Below are 14,134 nucleotides of genomic sequence, written 5' to 3'. Positions count from 1 at the left end.
GTGCAATGTATAAAGAGATGCCTTGTTAGTTGTCAACTAGTAAGCACTGAACACATCTACAGGAATATGGTAAACATCTGTATGGCCTTCTCCCAGTTTTATATCTATTAACATCTTATCATGTTTGTAAAAAATAAAGCATTATAAAGACAGTTTGAGGTTCTCTGATTACTTTTCCACAGTTCCTTTTCTCCTTCATCTTCCTCACTACCATGTATTCTGTGTTCATTATTCTTATGTACTGGCCTCACGTTTTTGTGATTCAAGTGCTGCTGACTTACTGACAGTTTCCCATTACAGTCTGCCAAATCTCTCATGGGATGAATGGGATGGTATATTCTGGTTAAAGCACTTCAGAAATGGAAGGTTCCCAATCCTTCAATCCTCAGAACTGATCTCTAGGTTCAGCGACCCTTGGCAAGGGGAAGAGGTATGAAGTTAAATAATCAGAGATCAGACTGTGATAGGCCTCATGTTTCAGCTAAGAATTAAGATTTTTTTTTTTCTTCCTGAAAACAATTGGAAATCTCACTAATTTATTGGCATGGTCAAAGTTGTGGTTTAAACATACAGTTCTTAAAGTCATGTGAGGACTTCCCAGAGCCAGGAGACATCCACCATAGTGCTGGTGAGGGATTATCGGACTTCAACTAAAGTGGCAGCACATGTAGATGGAACTTTTCTTGGCCTAGGCCTAGAGGGTTCACAGATTTTCATTCTTGCTGCTTCAGAAAGGAGTGTACTCCCATTTGGCATGGGAGTGCCATCAGAAGAAACTTCTGCTTTTTGCTACTGGCCCTTTGAGCTAAATGATAAAGGGGCCTCTCTTCATGAGGATTATAGCTCTGTTGGACTCCTAAGTGCTTCCATGCATTATATTTTTTAATCTGCACAGCAACTATGTGAGATAGCTACCATTTTTACTCTATTTTAAAAGTGAGAAAAGTGAGATCCAGAGGGGTTAACTAGTTTGCTCAGACCAGAAAGAGTATGAGCTGGGTTGTCCTTAACTTAAATCTGACTTTACCAATTCACTGCATTCTCTTTTTCAAGGGATAACCGTCACCTAATCTTTATTGAGGAATTACTATGTGCCAAGTACTGTTCTAAACCCCTTATATCTGTTATTCCATTAATCATGAACACAACCCTCTGAAGCAAGAAATATTATTGTCTCCATTTTGCAGTTGAGGAAACTGAGGTCCAGAGATTTTAAGTCACTTGTTCAAGATAACACATCTGGTTAAGATAGCTGAGACAACATGAATCTGATGCCATTGCTCTCTACTCTCTCTAATGTGAAGGTTTATTATTTTGATCTGCAAAACTACAGGAAGAAGTAAAAGGCTATAATTAAATATTGTTATTATATATTTATATTAAACATTGTTATTATATTAAACATTGTTAATAATATTAAGCATTATTAAACATTATTATTATAGCCCTAATTTCAATGTGTTGCTATAAGCCACACCCAATACCAGATTAGAATGGACCGAGGTGATTATTATTACAATATCTATAGTTTTTCTTCAATCCTTGCCAAAATACTTCTTATGATAGAGTAGTCAAAGGAGAGCTGGGTTAAGAGCGAGGAGGCTAGGGTTCTAATCCTGGCTCTGCCATGAATAGTGTTTGTGGTTTCTTTGGTCTGAATGTTTATGTTCCTCCAAGATTCATGCAGAACCCTGATCCTTATTGTGGGTGATATTAAGAAGTGGGGCCTTAGGAGGTGATTGGGTCATAAAAATGAAGCCCTTATGTATGAGATTAGTACTCTTATAAAAGATGCTTGAGGGAGCTTTCTGCTGTTTTCACCATGTGAGGATGCAGCAAGAAAGCACCATCGTTGAAGTGGGGAGGAGGCCCTCCCTTCCTAGACAACAAATCTGCTTCTCCTTGATCTTGGACTTCCCAGTCAACAGACTGTGAGCAATAAATTTCTGTTGTTTATAAATTACCCAGTCTAAGGTAGTCTGTCATAGCAGCCCAAAAGGACTAAGACACTGATCTTGGGTAGGTCACTTAATATTATTGGTCTCTAATTTTTTCATCTCAAAAATTCAAGAAGTAAACTAGAGAACCTCTAGTGTCCCACCTACTCTGTGATTCTCTCTATGCCTTTTTTTCTCTCCCATTACATCAAAAAATGGCTTCAAAAAATGACAGGAAATTTAAGTGACAAAACACTTCTGGAAATCCAACGAGATTATTTTTAGTATCTCCAAAGATGAAGAAAGGTAATTTTTGTAGAAGCACTGGAAATTATATTTTAAGATTTCATTCTGCTAATGTTATAAAATACACAATGTCTAAGTCATCTGTTTGTACATAAAACAATCCAAATCTATGACTCTGGTGGCCAGCATCTTTATTAAAAAAATAAGATTTAAATAATTTAGTCAATATGAGTGTGAAACTAAGTACATAACCAAGACAGTTAACATCTTTAAAATAAATCAACTCATGAAATGGTTAATATATAACCTGTTGAAAGAAATCACAGATTTGGGAGAACATGGATAGATGAAAGAGAAGACTGATACAGATAGGATCCTAGAGGCTAATTCTTTCTAAAGGAGCTATTTCTTTATACAAATATATTTGTAGACAAGTTAAATACATTTATTCAAACCTACTTTCAAATCCTTTGTCATTCCAAAGAAGGGGATCCATGGGAGGGAAGAATGAGATTGTTGTTTGTTTTTTTTCCTTTATCTCAAAAAGGAGTTTTGCAGGAACCTAGTAACATGTGATCAATTTGTTTAAGTAATGATTAGAGGCAGCCTGATTTCCACAGCCCCGGATTAAAATTTCTTGCTTTAACTAATAGGCTTGGTAGTGACAGCTGGGAAATCCTGAGCTGTGTTACTCCCCATCTGTACCGAACAATTCAGAGACATACATCATGCTCAATACTCCATGTGTCAGAGGGGAGGCTGGGTGGAACTCATGCCACTACTTTCATGGGACTGGTGTGGCTGGGGGCAGCCTCAACAGCTTACTTCAAACATCCTCTTCCGGCATTTTCCTACGTTTGACCTTTCTGATCTAAAGAAGCCATCGTCACGAAGTTCCAGGCAGAGTGCTAGGCATTGAGGCTACAATGCTGAAGAAGACGCTGACTTGCTTTAGAGGGCCCAAGAGTCTACCAGAAGACTGCTGCAGTCAGTTCTTTCACCCACTCCCATGACCACTTCCTCCTTCTAGGCTTATGCTTCCCCCTTTCTAAGAGAAAGGCATTGTCTGAGAAGACTTCTAAGATTTTTCAGGAAGAAACCAGGTACAACTCTGTGAGTTACGACTGAATACACCTTATGAAACCAGACCTAGGAATACAGAGCTGAATGGTGATAGAGTCCTGGCCCTAGCACTCTCAATTCCCGGAGTTCCCTCTGCCTGTAGACCAGGGATCCCTAGAGTCTGACAATCCCCTGGTCCATAAAAACCCTGGGCACATTGCACACACACAGACTTTTTGAATATCTGCGTCCTTCAGGACAAGGGTAGGTGGCCGAAAATGTCCTCTGTCCTTTATTCTTTCATTTCACTGAAGGAGCAGTAGTCGGGTCCCAGGCCTTGCGTTGTGCAGTCAGTGCTGTCACTGTCACACTTGCCACAGTGACACTGGGTGGCCACTGGGTACGTATACAAGGAGTCTGCGTGGTGAGCACAGCCGGGCACTCTCACTGTCTCGTACACCAGTTCCTTGAAGGTACACGTTGTCTGGATGTTGGGCGTGGCTGGGTCCTTAAACACCAAATCCTGAGTAGTTTAAGAAGAGAGTTAGGTTACAGTACTGTGGAAGTTCCTATTTAGCTTAGTCAAAATGAGACAGAAATTGCATACTCCTTGCTCTAACCTTTACCCATTAAACCATGACATCATAAATGACCTATATGCTTTACTACATTTCCAAATTGTTCTTGAAATCTTACATAAAATATAAGTAATTCCTTTTCTTCCTATGACTATACCAAAATATTATTTTTCAAAATATAAACAAACTTAGAATTTTAACATAGAAAAATGATGAAAAAAATGACAGAATTTTAAGTTGACTTTTCATATTTAATTGAAAGCTGTGTTAATGACAACTTAAACCATAAACAAAGATGTCCAATGTCGCAGAAAAAAATATTTTAAAACACACTGTATGATGTATTTATAAAGGTCAAAAATATATAATTTTAAATGTTAATGCTTAATTTAACATGTTTGCTAATGCTCACATAAGATTTTAAATATTCCAATTCTTTGTAGACATTTTTCTCAGTTAAAAACCATATACTTTGGAGGGTTCTTAATTTAAAAGGATATGCAGTTTGCATATAAGAACTTTTAATCCAGGTAGAAATTATTTGTTGTAGCAGTTACCAGTGGAAAAATTATTTGCACTGCAGAAATAAATTTGGGCTGCTGTTTTATTTTCATATCATTCTACCAAGAGAATATCCCAAGAAGGTGCAACAAATTGTGTAATAAATGGAGTTTGATCAAACTCATTTACCATCAAATAAAGTATCTTTGATTTAAAAAGTTGCCATTTTCAATTTTAGTTAAAGAATGAAATTCTTCTGCATAGATAACTAGGTGCTGCAGGGAAAAAAGAAAGCACTGTGGAAACTATTTCTTCACTTGAATTAGTGCAAGGAAACTGCAAACACAGACTAGCAACTGATGCCTCTATGTCTTAGTTTTCTCAATGCTATAACAAAGGAAGTGGGTTTGCTGATTCATTTTTCTTCTAATAGTCTACAAGAAATTGATTGTGTTCTCAGGCTGTTTGTTGGCATTTGTATTTAGGAGGGTCAGGAAGACAGTTTTTATAATGTGACTGTGTTTTTATGTGACTTGGAAACATATTTTGGTATTATTTTTGTGTCAAAGATATAGCATCAGTTAAAGGAATTCCCTTTTTGAGAATATTGTAGGTCCTTTATGATTAAATATATGTATGTTTCCATGTTTATCTCTCTATATGTAAAAACATAACATAGAAATACTGTTTTTCCTGTAAATGCAAAGTTGGGCTGTTACCAAATTGATCAGATTAAATCTAAGGCTTTTCTAAATTTACCCAAATCAAATCCAAGCCCAAACATCTAACTGATATCATAGTCATTAACTTCAATCACCACACAGACAATATTGGCTAAAGGACTCATGACTGTTACTTAGAATACATAAAATATTGATAAAGTAAAAACTAATGAGACCTGCCTCATACAGAGTTTCAGCATCCTCACTTTCAGCAAAGCATGATACCTACCCTGGTGTAACAGTAGCCAGCACACCAAGTGGTGTTGATGCTTATGCAGAAATGACATTCTTCGTTCTCTATTGCAATGGTGATGTTGGTCAGCTCACAGCTATTGCAGCAGATTGCTTTCCAGCAACAGAAAAGGAAGCAAAACTGGACTGTCTTCATCCTGATCTGGGAAGCAAACAATTAAGGCCATTAGAAACTGAGAAACCAAAGAATGATAATCGTTATGTAAGCTAAACAACCCAGAAATCACTGGTCTGCTCATCCTCCTCAATCACATTTTGCTTCAAGGTTTTTTTTCCTTCCTTATGCCTTTCTACTTACGTCTTCATTTCTTGCAACATTTTTCCTTGTCCTTCTTTTTTTTTTTGTTCAGGGTGGGAATAGATTATAGATCAAAACTCTAATATAATATTTAAGCAGAGGAGTATTTAAAGACTAGAATCTTATTGCTGTCATAAAGTGATTACTCTGAAGAAAGTAATTGTGATCATCATACTTCTTCCTCCATTATTTTAAAGACTATTTTTGTCTGAAAAGAAAAATAGAATTCTTTTCTTTTCTTGAGACGGGGTCTTTGTCTGTTACCCAGGCTGGAGTGCAGTGGTATGATCATGACTCACTGCAGCCTCAACCTCCCAGACTCAGGCAGTCCTGTGATGTTTGCTTCCCAAAGTATTGGGATTACAGGCATGAGCCCCCACGCCAAGAAAATTCTGTACTAAAAAATTATGTCTTCATTTTAAGAATCTAATAAATATTTGCTTTTGCCCACATTTGTTTAAAATAAGACTATTTCAGAAGTGAGGCATATTGGTCTATAAAGTCAGCTGCTTGCTAACAGAGATTACAGTATATTAACCATATTTTACAATGGTTGTAAAATTTTACAAGCTAGGTTGACAAACATAAATTTCCTATACAACAGTAGTGAAAAGCTCTAGTTTTGTCCTCCAGGTACTGAGAAATCTGTAATTTCAAAAGTAGCTGTCACCACTTGCAAACTGTAGATGCGAAGACTCACCTGTGGTCGACTGCCTTGCCAGGGAAGAGCTGTAGTCTGAGTGAAATCTCAGTTCACCTTTTATACAAAATTATGTGCAACTAACACCTTGTGGATTTTCTGGGTATTAATATGGTCAATGCTAGCCTGAAGCTTGCTGTAAGTGAATCACTGTTTAGATAGACAGGGAGATCAAGCTTTGCTAAAGTAGTCTAAACGCAGTAGATTAGAAATAATAATGTTACCAGAGATGATAATTTTGTACAAATTAAATTTGATACAGTAGCACACCCACTCCTTTACCTTGTCAAATTAAATGTGACTCCAGATTTTTCTTTTGTATCTTTAACTGAGGAAATTCAGAGTCCTTTTTTCCAAGTATTGCTTTGACCCTGTTGAGATGCATTAAAAAATGTGTTTAATAAATTGTTCCAAGAGTCTATCAAAACCTATAAAGGAAGAAACAAACAAAAAGAAAGGATTTCATGATCTGGCTCCTGTCTAAAGTGTGAACTGTATCTCTCTTTCCCTCTCACATTCTGGTCCTCTAATCTCAATTTTTTATTTTTTGATGTTTTAGCAAGAACTTTCTACTTTACTTGTAATTCCATAAATATGTTGCTGATTAATTTCTTTAGATCTTTGCACGTAATGTTCTTTCTTTCTGAAATGTCCTTGCCTCCTCACTGCCTCCTCCAACACCACCCTGAACCCTGACAAATTCCCCAACCTTCAACATCTAGGGGAATTTCACCTGTCAAAGTTTAGGATGGTAGATGAGGGAGAACTATAATCACTACCTTCTGTGTGTAACTATTTATATGCTCTTGTTTCTTCCAATAAACTTTATTTCCTTGGAGACTAGGATTGCTTTGTTTAATAAATTAACAATTTATTAAACAAACAGTGTGACTTTTGATTTATTAATCAAACAGTGTGACTGAAGCAAAAGGACAACAGCAGTAATATTATTATATGATGTCAGAGAGATAGCAGAAGTTAAATAATATAGGACCTTATAGGCCAATGTAAGGACTCTGGTTTGTACTCTATGTGTAATGGGACCCATTGAAGGATTTTAAGTAGAGGAGTGACATGATCTGATTTAGGTCTAACAGGATTCCTCTGACTGCTATGTTGCTAATGTAGAGGAACAAAGAAATAGGAAGACCTGTGAGGATGCTATCAATAACCCAGGTGAGAAAAGACATTTGTTCAGATTACTGTGGTAGGAATGGAAGTAATGAGAACTCTTGATGATTGTTGATGTGTTTTGGAAGTAGAACCTACAACAGTTTCTGGTGGATAGATGTTGAATTTGAGAGGAGAAAAAGAGTCAAGAATGGCTTTAAAGATTCTGATTTTAGTAGCTGGAAGGATAAACTTGCTATCAGCTGAAAGGGGATGACTATAGATGTAGAAATTTGGGGAAAGGAAATGGAGTTCAGTATGCATGCATTGAGCTTGAGGTATTTGTACTACATCAAGGAGATAATGAAGTTTCTTTTTCCTCTTTCCAAAGAAGACTGAGGAGGGCCATTGAGGAAAGTAGGAAATGGGGAGAATATGGTGTCCCAGAAGCCAAGAGAGGATCTCAGAGAGGAAACAGTGACACCTGTGTCAGATACTGCTGACAAGTAAGATGAGGATCAAGAATTGTACAATGCATATGTGATGTAAAGATCACTACTGTCCTTATCTATATAAGTTACTTTGGAATGATGGAAACAAAAACCTGGTTAATGTGCGTCAAAGTGATTTGGAAGAGATGTCATAGTGAATATCGACAACTTTTTCCAAGAGCTTTTTGTCTTTACAAAGATTAACAAAGAAATGGGTGTTTGGGTGATGTGGATGTTGGGTAAAGATAATTTTCTTTTGTTTTATTTTTGTTTTTTTATTTTTTGAGACAGAGTCTCGCTCTGTCGCCCAGCCCATAGTGCAATGGTGCAATCTCAGCTCACTGCAACCTCTGCCTCCTGGGTTCAAGCCATTCTTGAGCCTCAGCTTCCCAAGTAGCTGGGAATACAGTCAGGTGCCACCATGCCTGGCTAATTTTTGTATTTTTAGTAGCAATGGAGTTTCACCATGTTTTCCAGGCTGGTCTCAAACTCCTGACCTTAAGTGATCCACTTCCCTTGGCCTCCCAAAGTGCTGGGATTACAGGCATGAGCCATCCCCACCTGGCCGCAGATGATTTTCTTCTGATTTTTCACTTTAAGGTGAGAGAAATAAACGCGTTTGTATGGTGATGGGAATGATTGAGTAAAGCGAAAGAAGGTGGTATTAGAAGTAGAAAGGAGGACCGGGCCTGGTGGCTCGTGCCTGTAATCTCAGCACTTTGGAAGGCCGAGGTGGGCGGGTCATGAGATCAAGAGATCGAGACCATCCTAGCCAACATGGTGAAATCCCATCTCTACTAAAAATACAAAAATTAGCTGGGCATGGTGGTGCATGCCTGCATTACCAGCTACTCAGCAGACTGAGGGAGGAGAATTGCTTGAACCCAGGAAGCCGAGGTTGCAGTGAGCCAAGATTGCTCTACTGCACTCCAATCTGGCAAGACTCTGTCTGGGAAAAAAAAAAAAAAAAAAAAAAAAAAAAAGGAGAGAGGAGAATTTCTAGAGTGTTCTTAAAGAGGTAAAAGGAAATAGGTTATAGAACAGTTAGAAGAGGAGTGGAAGCATTATCTTGTCTTTAGACAGAAGCATAGAGCGCTCATCCTATATTAGGCAGGAAGGCAGAGCTTGATGGTGCAGATGCTGGTTAGTAGGCAGGTGTGATGGGTGCAGACACTGGGGAGTGGGGAGGGGTGGTAGGTGCAGATGCTTATGGGTGGAGAGGTGGTGAGGGAAGATGCTGGTAGGTGGGGAAATGTGGTGGGTGCAGATGCTGGTGGATGGGGAGGAGTGATGGGTGCAGATGGTAGTGGCTGGAAGGTACAGTGCAGGCGTCCCCAAACTTTTTACACAGGAGGCCAGTTCACTGTCCCTCAGACCGTTGGAGGGCTGCCACATACTGTATTCCTCTCACTGACCACCAATGAAAGAGGTGCCCCTTCCTGAAGTGCGGCGGGAGGCTGGATAAATGGCCTCAGGGGCCGTAGTTTGGGGACGTCTGGATAGTGAGTGTACGTGGTGGTGAGGGGGAGGTGTGGTGGGTGCAGGTGCTTACAGGTTGAGAGGGGTGGCTGCTATAGATAATGGTGGGTGGGGTGGGGTGGTGGGTAGAGGAAGGTGGTACAGATCTGTACCTACCAAACTTTGCCTGTTAACAGCAGGGGTTCAGCAGGGTGACCAAAAGTTGGATTTATCTAGGATTCTGATTTTATAAAATATGTTTGACAAAGATAAAACTTAGCATAGCAGTAGACATTGTAAGCACTAAATCAATATTTATGTAAATGAATATTGTGAGTAGAAATATTTTGAAATCTGTCAGCAAATGGTAAGCAAGCACATTTCTGAGTTATAGAATGAATACTTTTATATTTTAATATATATATTGAAGAAAAATACTAGTGATTCTTAGAAAATTATAAATCCTTTCAATTTTTCCAAAGGAATGCTAACATTATTGTATCTATTGGTAATACCTTGTATTATGAAATAAAGTTTTTCATATCACCTATGTATAATCATAAGATTTATTTGTGTGAATGTAAATGAACTACTTTGTTTTGATGACTAATGTGTATATGGTATTAGTTTCTTAAATTCACTTTAAAAATATTAATAGGTTCTTTTTAATTGAGTACCTCCTACATCCCAGGTGAAATTGCTCTTGCAAAGGCTATGACAGTGAGATAAATCTAGCATGGCTAACTCTACCTTGCCTCTAGCCTCGCAGGCTGGCTGTTCTCACTCATTCCTGGGCATAGGCCAAGCTAACCATGGGAGGAATTTAGTTTATAGTTTAATTGAAGCAAGGATAATAGTCCTACCCTAAAACTAACACCCTCCTTGTTCAGGGACTGAAAATGGCCTTTCCAAACAAATGAAATGCTATGAGATTAGGATTATGGAAGGGACCTGAATTCTGATAATGTATAGGCATAGTTCTTATAATCTCCTACTAGTTCAGGAGACAGGACGCCAGAGGACACAAGATTTGTGACTTCCTCTATTGCTCCTATTGTAGAGTCTACAGTAATTTTTGAGATTTTTTGAGACTTTTGCATTCTGGCAACAAACTGACTCTAGTTGGACACATGCTTCATGACTCAAGTGGTCCTGTGGCCTGCACCTGAGAGCACACTCAATGAAGGAGGACAGTTTTCCACAACTTTACAATTTCATTCCCCAACCGATCAGCAGCATTCATTCGCTAGTCCCTTGCCCACTGAATTATTGATAAAACCCTAGCCTCTGAGTTTTCAGGGAGACTGATTTGAATAATAACTCCAGTCCTTCCACTTGGCCTGCATTAATTAGATTTGTTCTTTACTGTAATACCATAATTTCAGTGAAGCAGTTTTGTCTGTGCAGTGGGCTAGAAGAACACATTGGACAATTACACAGGCATTTAACTAAACTCACTAAATGTAAGTTCATATAAAATGTTTACAATAACAAAATAACCTTTTGTTTTTTTCGACAGTCTCATTCTGTCACCCAGGCTTGAATGCAGTGATGTGATCTTGGCTCATTGCAATCTTTGCCTCTCAGACTCAAGTGATGCTCATGCCTCAGCCTCCTGAGTAGCTGGAATTACAGGCATGTGCCTCTACACTCAGCAAAATTTTGTAATTTCTTTCTGTAGAGACAGAGTTTCACCATGCTGGCCAGGCGAGTCTCGAACTCCTGGACTCAGGTGATCCTTGGCCTCCCAAAGTGCTGAGATTACAGGTGTGAGCCACCGCATCCAGCCTGCAATAACCTTTTTTAAGAAGTTACTATTCTTCTTTGAAAGGTGAGGAAACTGAGGACAAATGCAACTTGGAAGTAGCAAAGATGGGGTTCATATTAAGGTGGTTTGACTCCAAAGCCAGAGGCTATGCACTGAACCATGGTGACCTCAGTGGCCTACATTTTTCATCAATTCCATTAACTGGAGAGAGGCCAAGACAGACATCATCCAAAATTTGGGCCAATATTCTAAATGCCCACATTTATATTTCCACCTGCAGTAAGGTCAGAGATTCCCAAAAACAGCCCTTTTCTTGGCCTGCCAAGAGGCCCCCAAATCTTTCTCTTAATTGTAAGCCTCTTATGGCTAGCTCATCTCATTAACGTATTTGCTAATTAATGCCATTACTCTCATTGAGGTTTTTGAAATATTTCATTGACAAAAAATTTAGAATTCTGGCCAGGCAGAGGCTTACGCCTGTAATCCCAGCACTTTGGGAGGCTGAAGTGGGCAGATCACCTGAGGTCAGGAGTTCAAGACCAGGCTGACCAACATGGAGAAACCCCATCTCTACTAAAAATACAAAATTAGCCAGGCATGGTGGTGTATACCTGTAATTCCAGCTACTCAGGAGACTGAGGCAGGAGAATTGCTTGAACCCAGGAGGCAGAGGTTGTGGTGAGCCGCGATTGCACCAATGTACTCCAGCCTGGGCAACAAGAGGGTAACTCCATCTCAAAAAAAAAAAAAATAAAATAAGAGTTCTTTTTATTCACCTTTGAATCTCCCAAAGAAATAGAATTTCTATTACATAATAGGTACTAAAATACTTTTGTTGAACCAAAGGAAAAAAAAAATTACTCATTGTTTCTTTCTATGGTGTGTTGGTCCATAGCCTGTTTGCTATCAAATGCATTTCTTGCTTTTGCTTGGATACACGCTCTGTTTTGTTGGGGAACATACCTCAGCAGGCTGCTTTTCCCATTCGCATTAGCAGGCTTTTGCCTTTGTGAAGGAAGATTGGAAAGTGAATGCTAGGAAGAAGTTAGGGTATTTCTCTCTACCTTTTACATTCTGCTTCCCATCCTAGCAGTGACTACATGATTTTCCTGGCTCCAGGTCTCATTGGACAGGACAGCTCCTCTCTTCGTGATCCCAGTTTTTGTGAGGAAAGCCCAGCTGTGGTTTGAGCTTCTGCTGGTTGATCTCACCTTCTGGCTTCTGGGAACCCCACCTGTGTTCTTCCAATCCTGCGGATAAATAGAGCTTCTCAGTATTATTTATCTCTGATTGCCTCATGACCCCTGTCTGGCTTTTCAGCAATCTAATACTTGAGCAGTGAAATCACTGGATTAATGAAGTTCCTGAATTTCTTGTTTTGCCTATCAGGTGTGATTTCTGCTTTCCTGACTAGAAACTGGTGATATACCTTCCTTTATTTTTATTCCTCTAGAAATAAAACTCTCTTGGGCTTTTTATTTCTTTCTATATAAAAGCAACTCTTGGGCTTTAATACAGTAATGTATAACTCAATATTTAACAAATAATTGAACATTATTTAGGGAAGTCCTATGTCAAATTCACCTTTATTGGCTTAAAACACCCCCCCACCACCTCAAAATCACATGTATTCTCTTTGCTTCTTCTTTGAAGGTAATAAGGTTCTAGTCCTTCTGCCTGATACATATTTCTCCTCTCCTTTTCACCTAAGCTACTCCTACAAGTACTTCAAAACTCCATCTAGAAGTAACTTCTCGGAAACATTCACCTACTCTGCCTTACACAGCCTCCAATGCCCCACTTTCAGCTCAGCACTTTCTATTTTATGCTTCCTTAGTTCCCAGTACCTACCTCAGTGGTAACACTCATCACATTCTACTTTAAATGCACAGCTGACTTCTTTTGTGAATTCTGGTAAACCAGTATCTTCAATTGCTGGAAGATCTCTGGAATTTTTGTGCATATACTCAAAAGCCTATGTTGTTCTTTCATTTATGAAGATTTTCCCCCAAAATTATTCCTTTATGTTTAGTTTAAAATATATAGCCATATATATATATATATATATATATATATATATATATATATAAAGACAGAGTCTTGCTCTGTCACTTGGACTGGAGTGAAGTGGCACAATCTCAGCTCACTGCAACTTTTACCTCCCAGGTTTAAGTGATTCTTGTACCTCAGCCACTGGAGTAGCTGGGATTAAAGACACATCACCACCACGACTGGCTAATTTTAGTATTTTTAGTAGACACAGGGTTTCACCATGTTGGCCAGGCTGATCTTGAACTCCAATACTCAAGAAATCCACCCGCCTTGGCTTCCCAACGTGTTGGAATCACAGGTGTGAGTCACTGCACTTGGCCTTAAAATAGGAAATTAAGCACCTGTGTTCATGTCTTGATAAATTACCTACTCCTTCTATGTTCTCATATCATTTCCTCCTTTCCTTTGCCCATGTGATACATGTTTTACGATGTAGTTTTAAATGTTTAATATTTTATTTTCTAATTATTTTATGTCATTTAAAATTATTTAGACATATCTACTTTATTTAAATTATAAATAAACATATATGATATATATTTCCATAGAAAATGCCAACATTTAATTAAGTTTTTACCCTATCTAATAACTCAACAATGGTAGTACAGCACTTCACTGTCCAGTGTGGTAGCCACCAACCACAGGTGGCTATTAGCACTTGAAATTCATCTAGTCCAAATTAAGATATACTATATGGGTAAAGTACACACTGGGTTTGAAAGACAAAATAAAGCATGTAAAATATCCCATTAATAATTTTTGTCTTATTTGAAATGAAAATATTTTAAATATATTATGCTAATAAAATTTGTTATTAAGATCTCACCTGTTCCTTTGTACTTTGGCCTTTAAAATGTGGTTACTGGAAGAGTTTAAATCACATAAGTGTTTCACATTACATTTCTATCGGACAGCACGTAAGTGTTTCACATTATGTTTCTATCGGACAGCACTGATGT

General features: G+C 38.4%; 1 protein-coding gene and 1 long non-coding RNA gene across 2 annotated transcripts in view; one reads left to right on the top strand and one right to left on the bottom strand.

Annotated features, from left to right (window-relative positions):
• The window catches only part of LOC141584754 (uncharacterized), a 169,359-nt gene that overhangs the window by 97,086 nt on the left and 58,139 nt on the right, over nt 1-14,134 (top strand). The window lies entirely within an intron of this gene.
• On the bottom strand, nt 2,427-6,311 carry FSHB (follicle stimulating hormone subunit beta). Its single transcript, XM_003919949.3, has 3 exons — nt 6,297-6,311; nt 5,276-5,440; nt 2,427-3,768 (listed from the first exon to the last, which is right to left on the bottom strand). Exons 2-3 carry the CDS (start codon nt 5,432-5,434, stop codon nt 3,538-3,540), a joined length of 390 nt encoding a protein of 129 aa, XP_003919998.1. The 5' UTR covers nt 5,435-5,440; nt 6,297-6,311; the 3' UTR covers nt 2,427-3,537.

This window comes from Saimiri boliviensis, chromosome 6 (genome assembly GCF_048565385.1).
Source record: "Saimiri boliviensis isolate mSaiBol1 chromosome 6, mSaiBol1.pri, whole genome shotgun sequence".
In the NCBI taxonomy this organism is placed as follows: domain Eukaryota; kingdom Metazoa; phylum Chordata; class Mammalia; order Primates; family Cebidae; genus Saimiri; species Saimiri boliviensis.
The sequence above is the reverse complement of the archived record's forward strand: the minus strand, read 5'-3'. Positions and strand labels throughout refer to the sequence as shown.

Excerpts from the sequence above, each read along its gene's own strand:
- FSHB (XM_003919949.3), bottom strand. The coding sequence starts at position 5,434 with ATGAAGACAGTCCAGTTTTGCTTCCTTTTCTGTTGCTGGAAAGCAATC. Across the intron at positions 3,769-5,275 it reads CTGGCTACTGTTACACCAGG|GATTTGGTGTTTAAGGACCC; the intron begins GTAGGTATCATG and ends TAAACTACTCAG.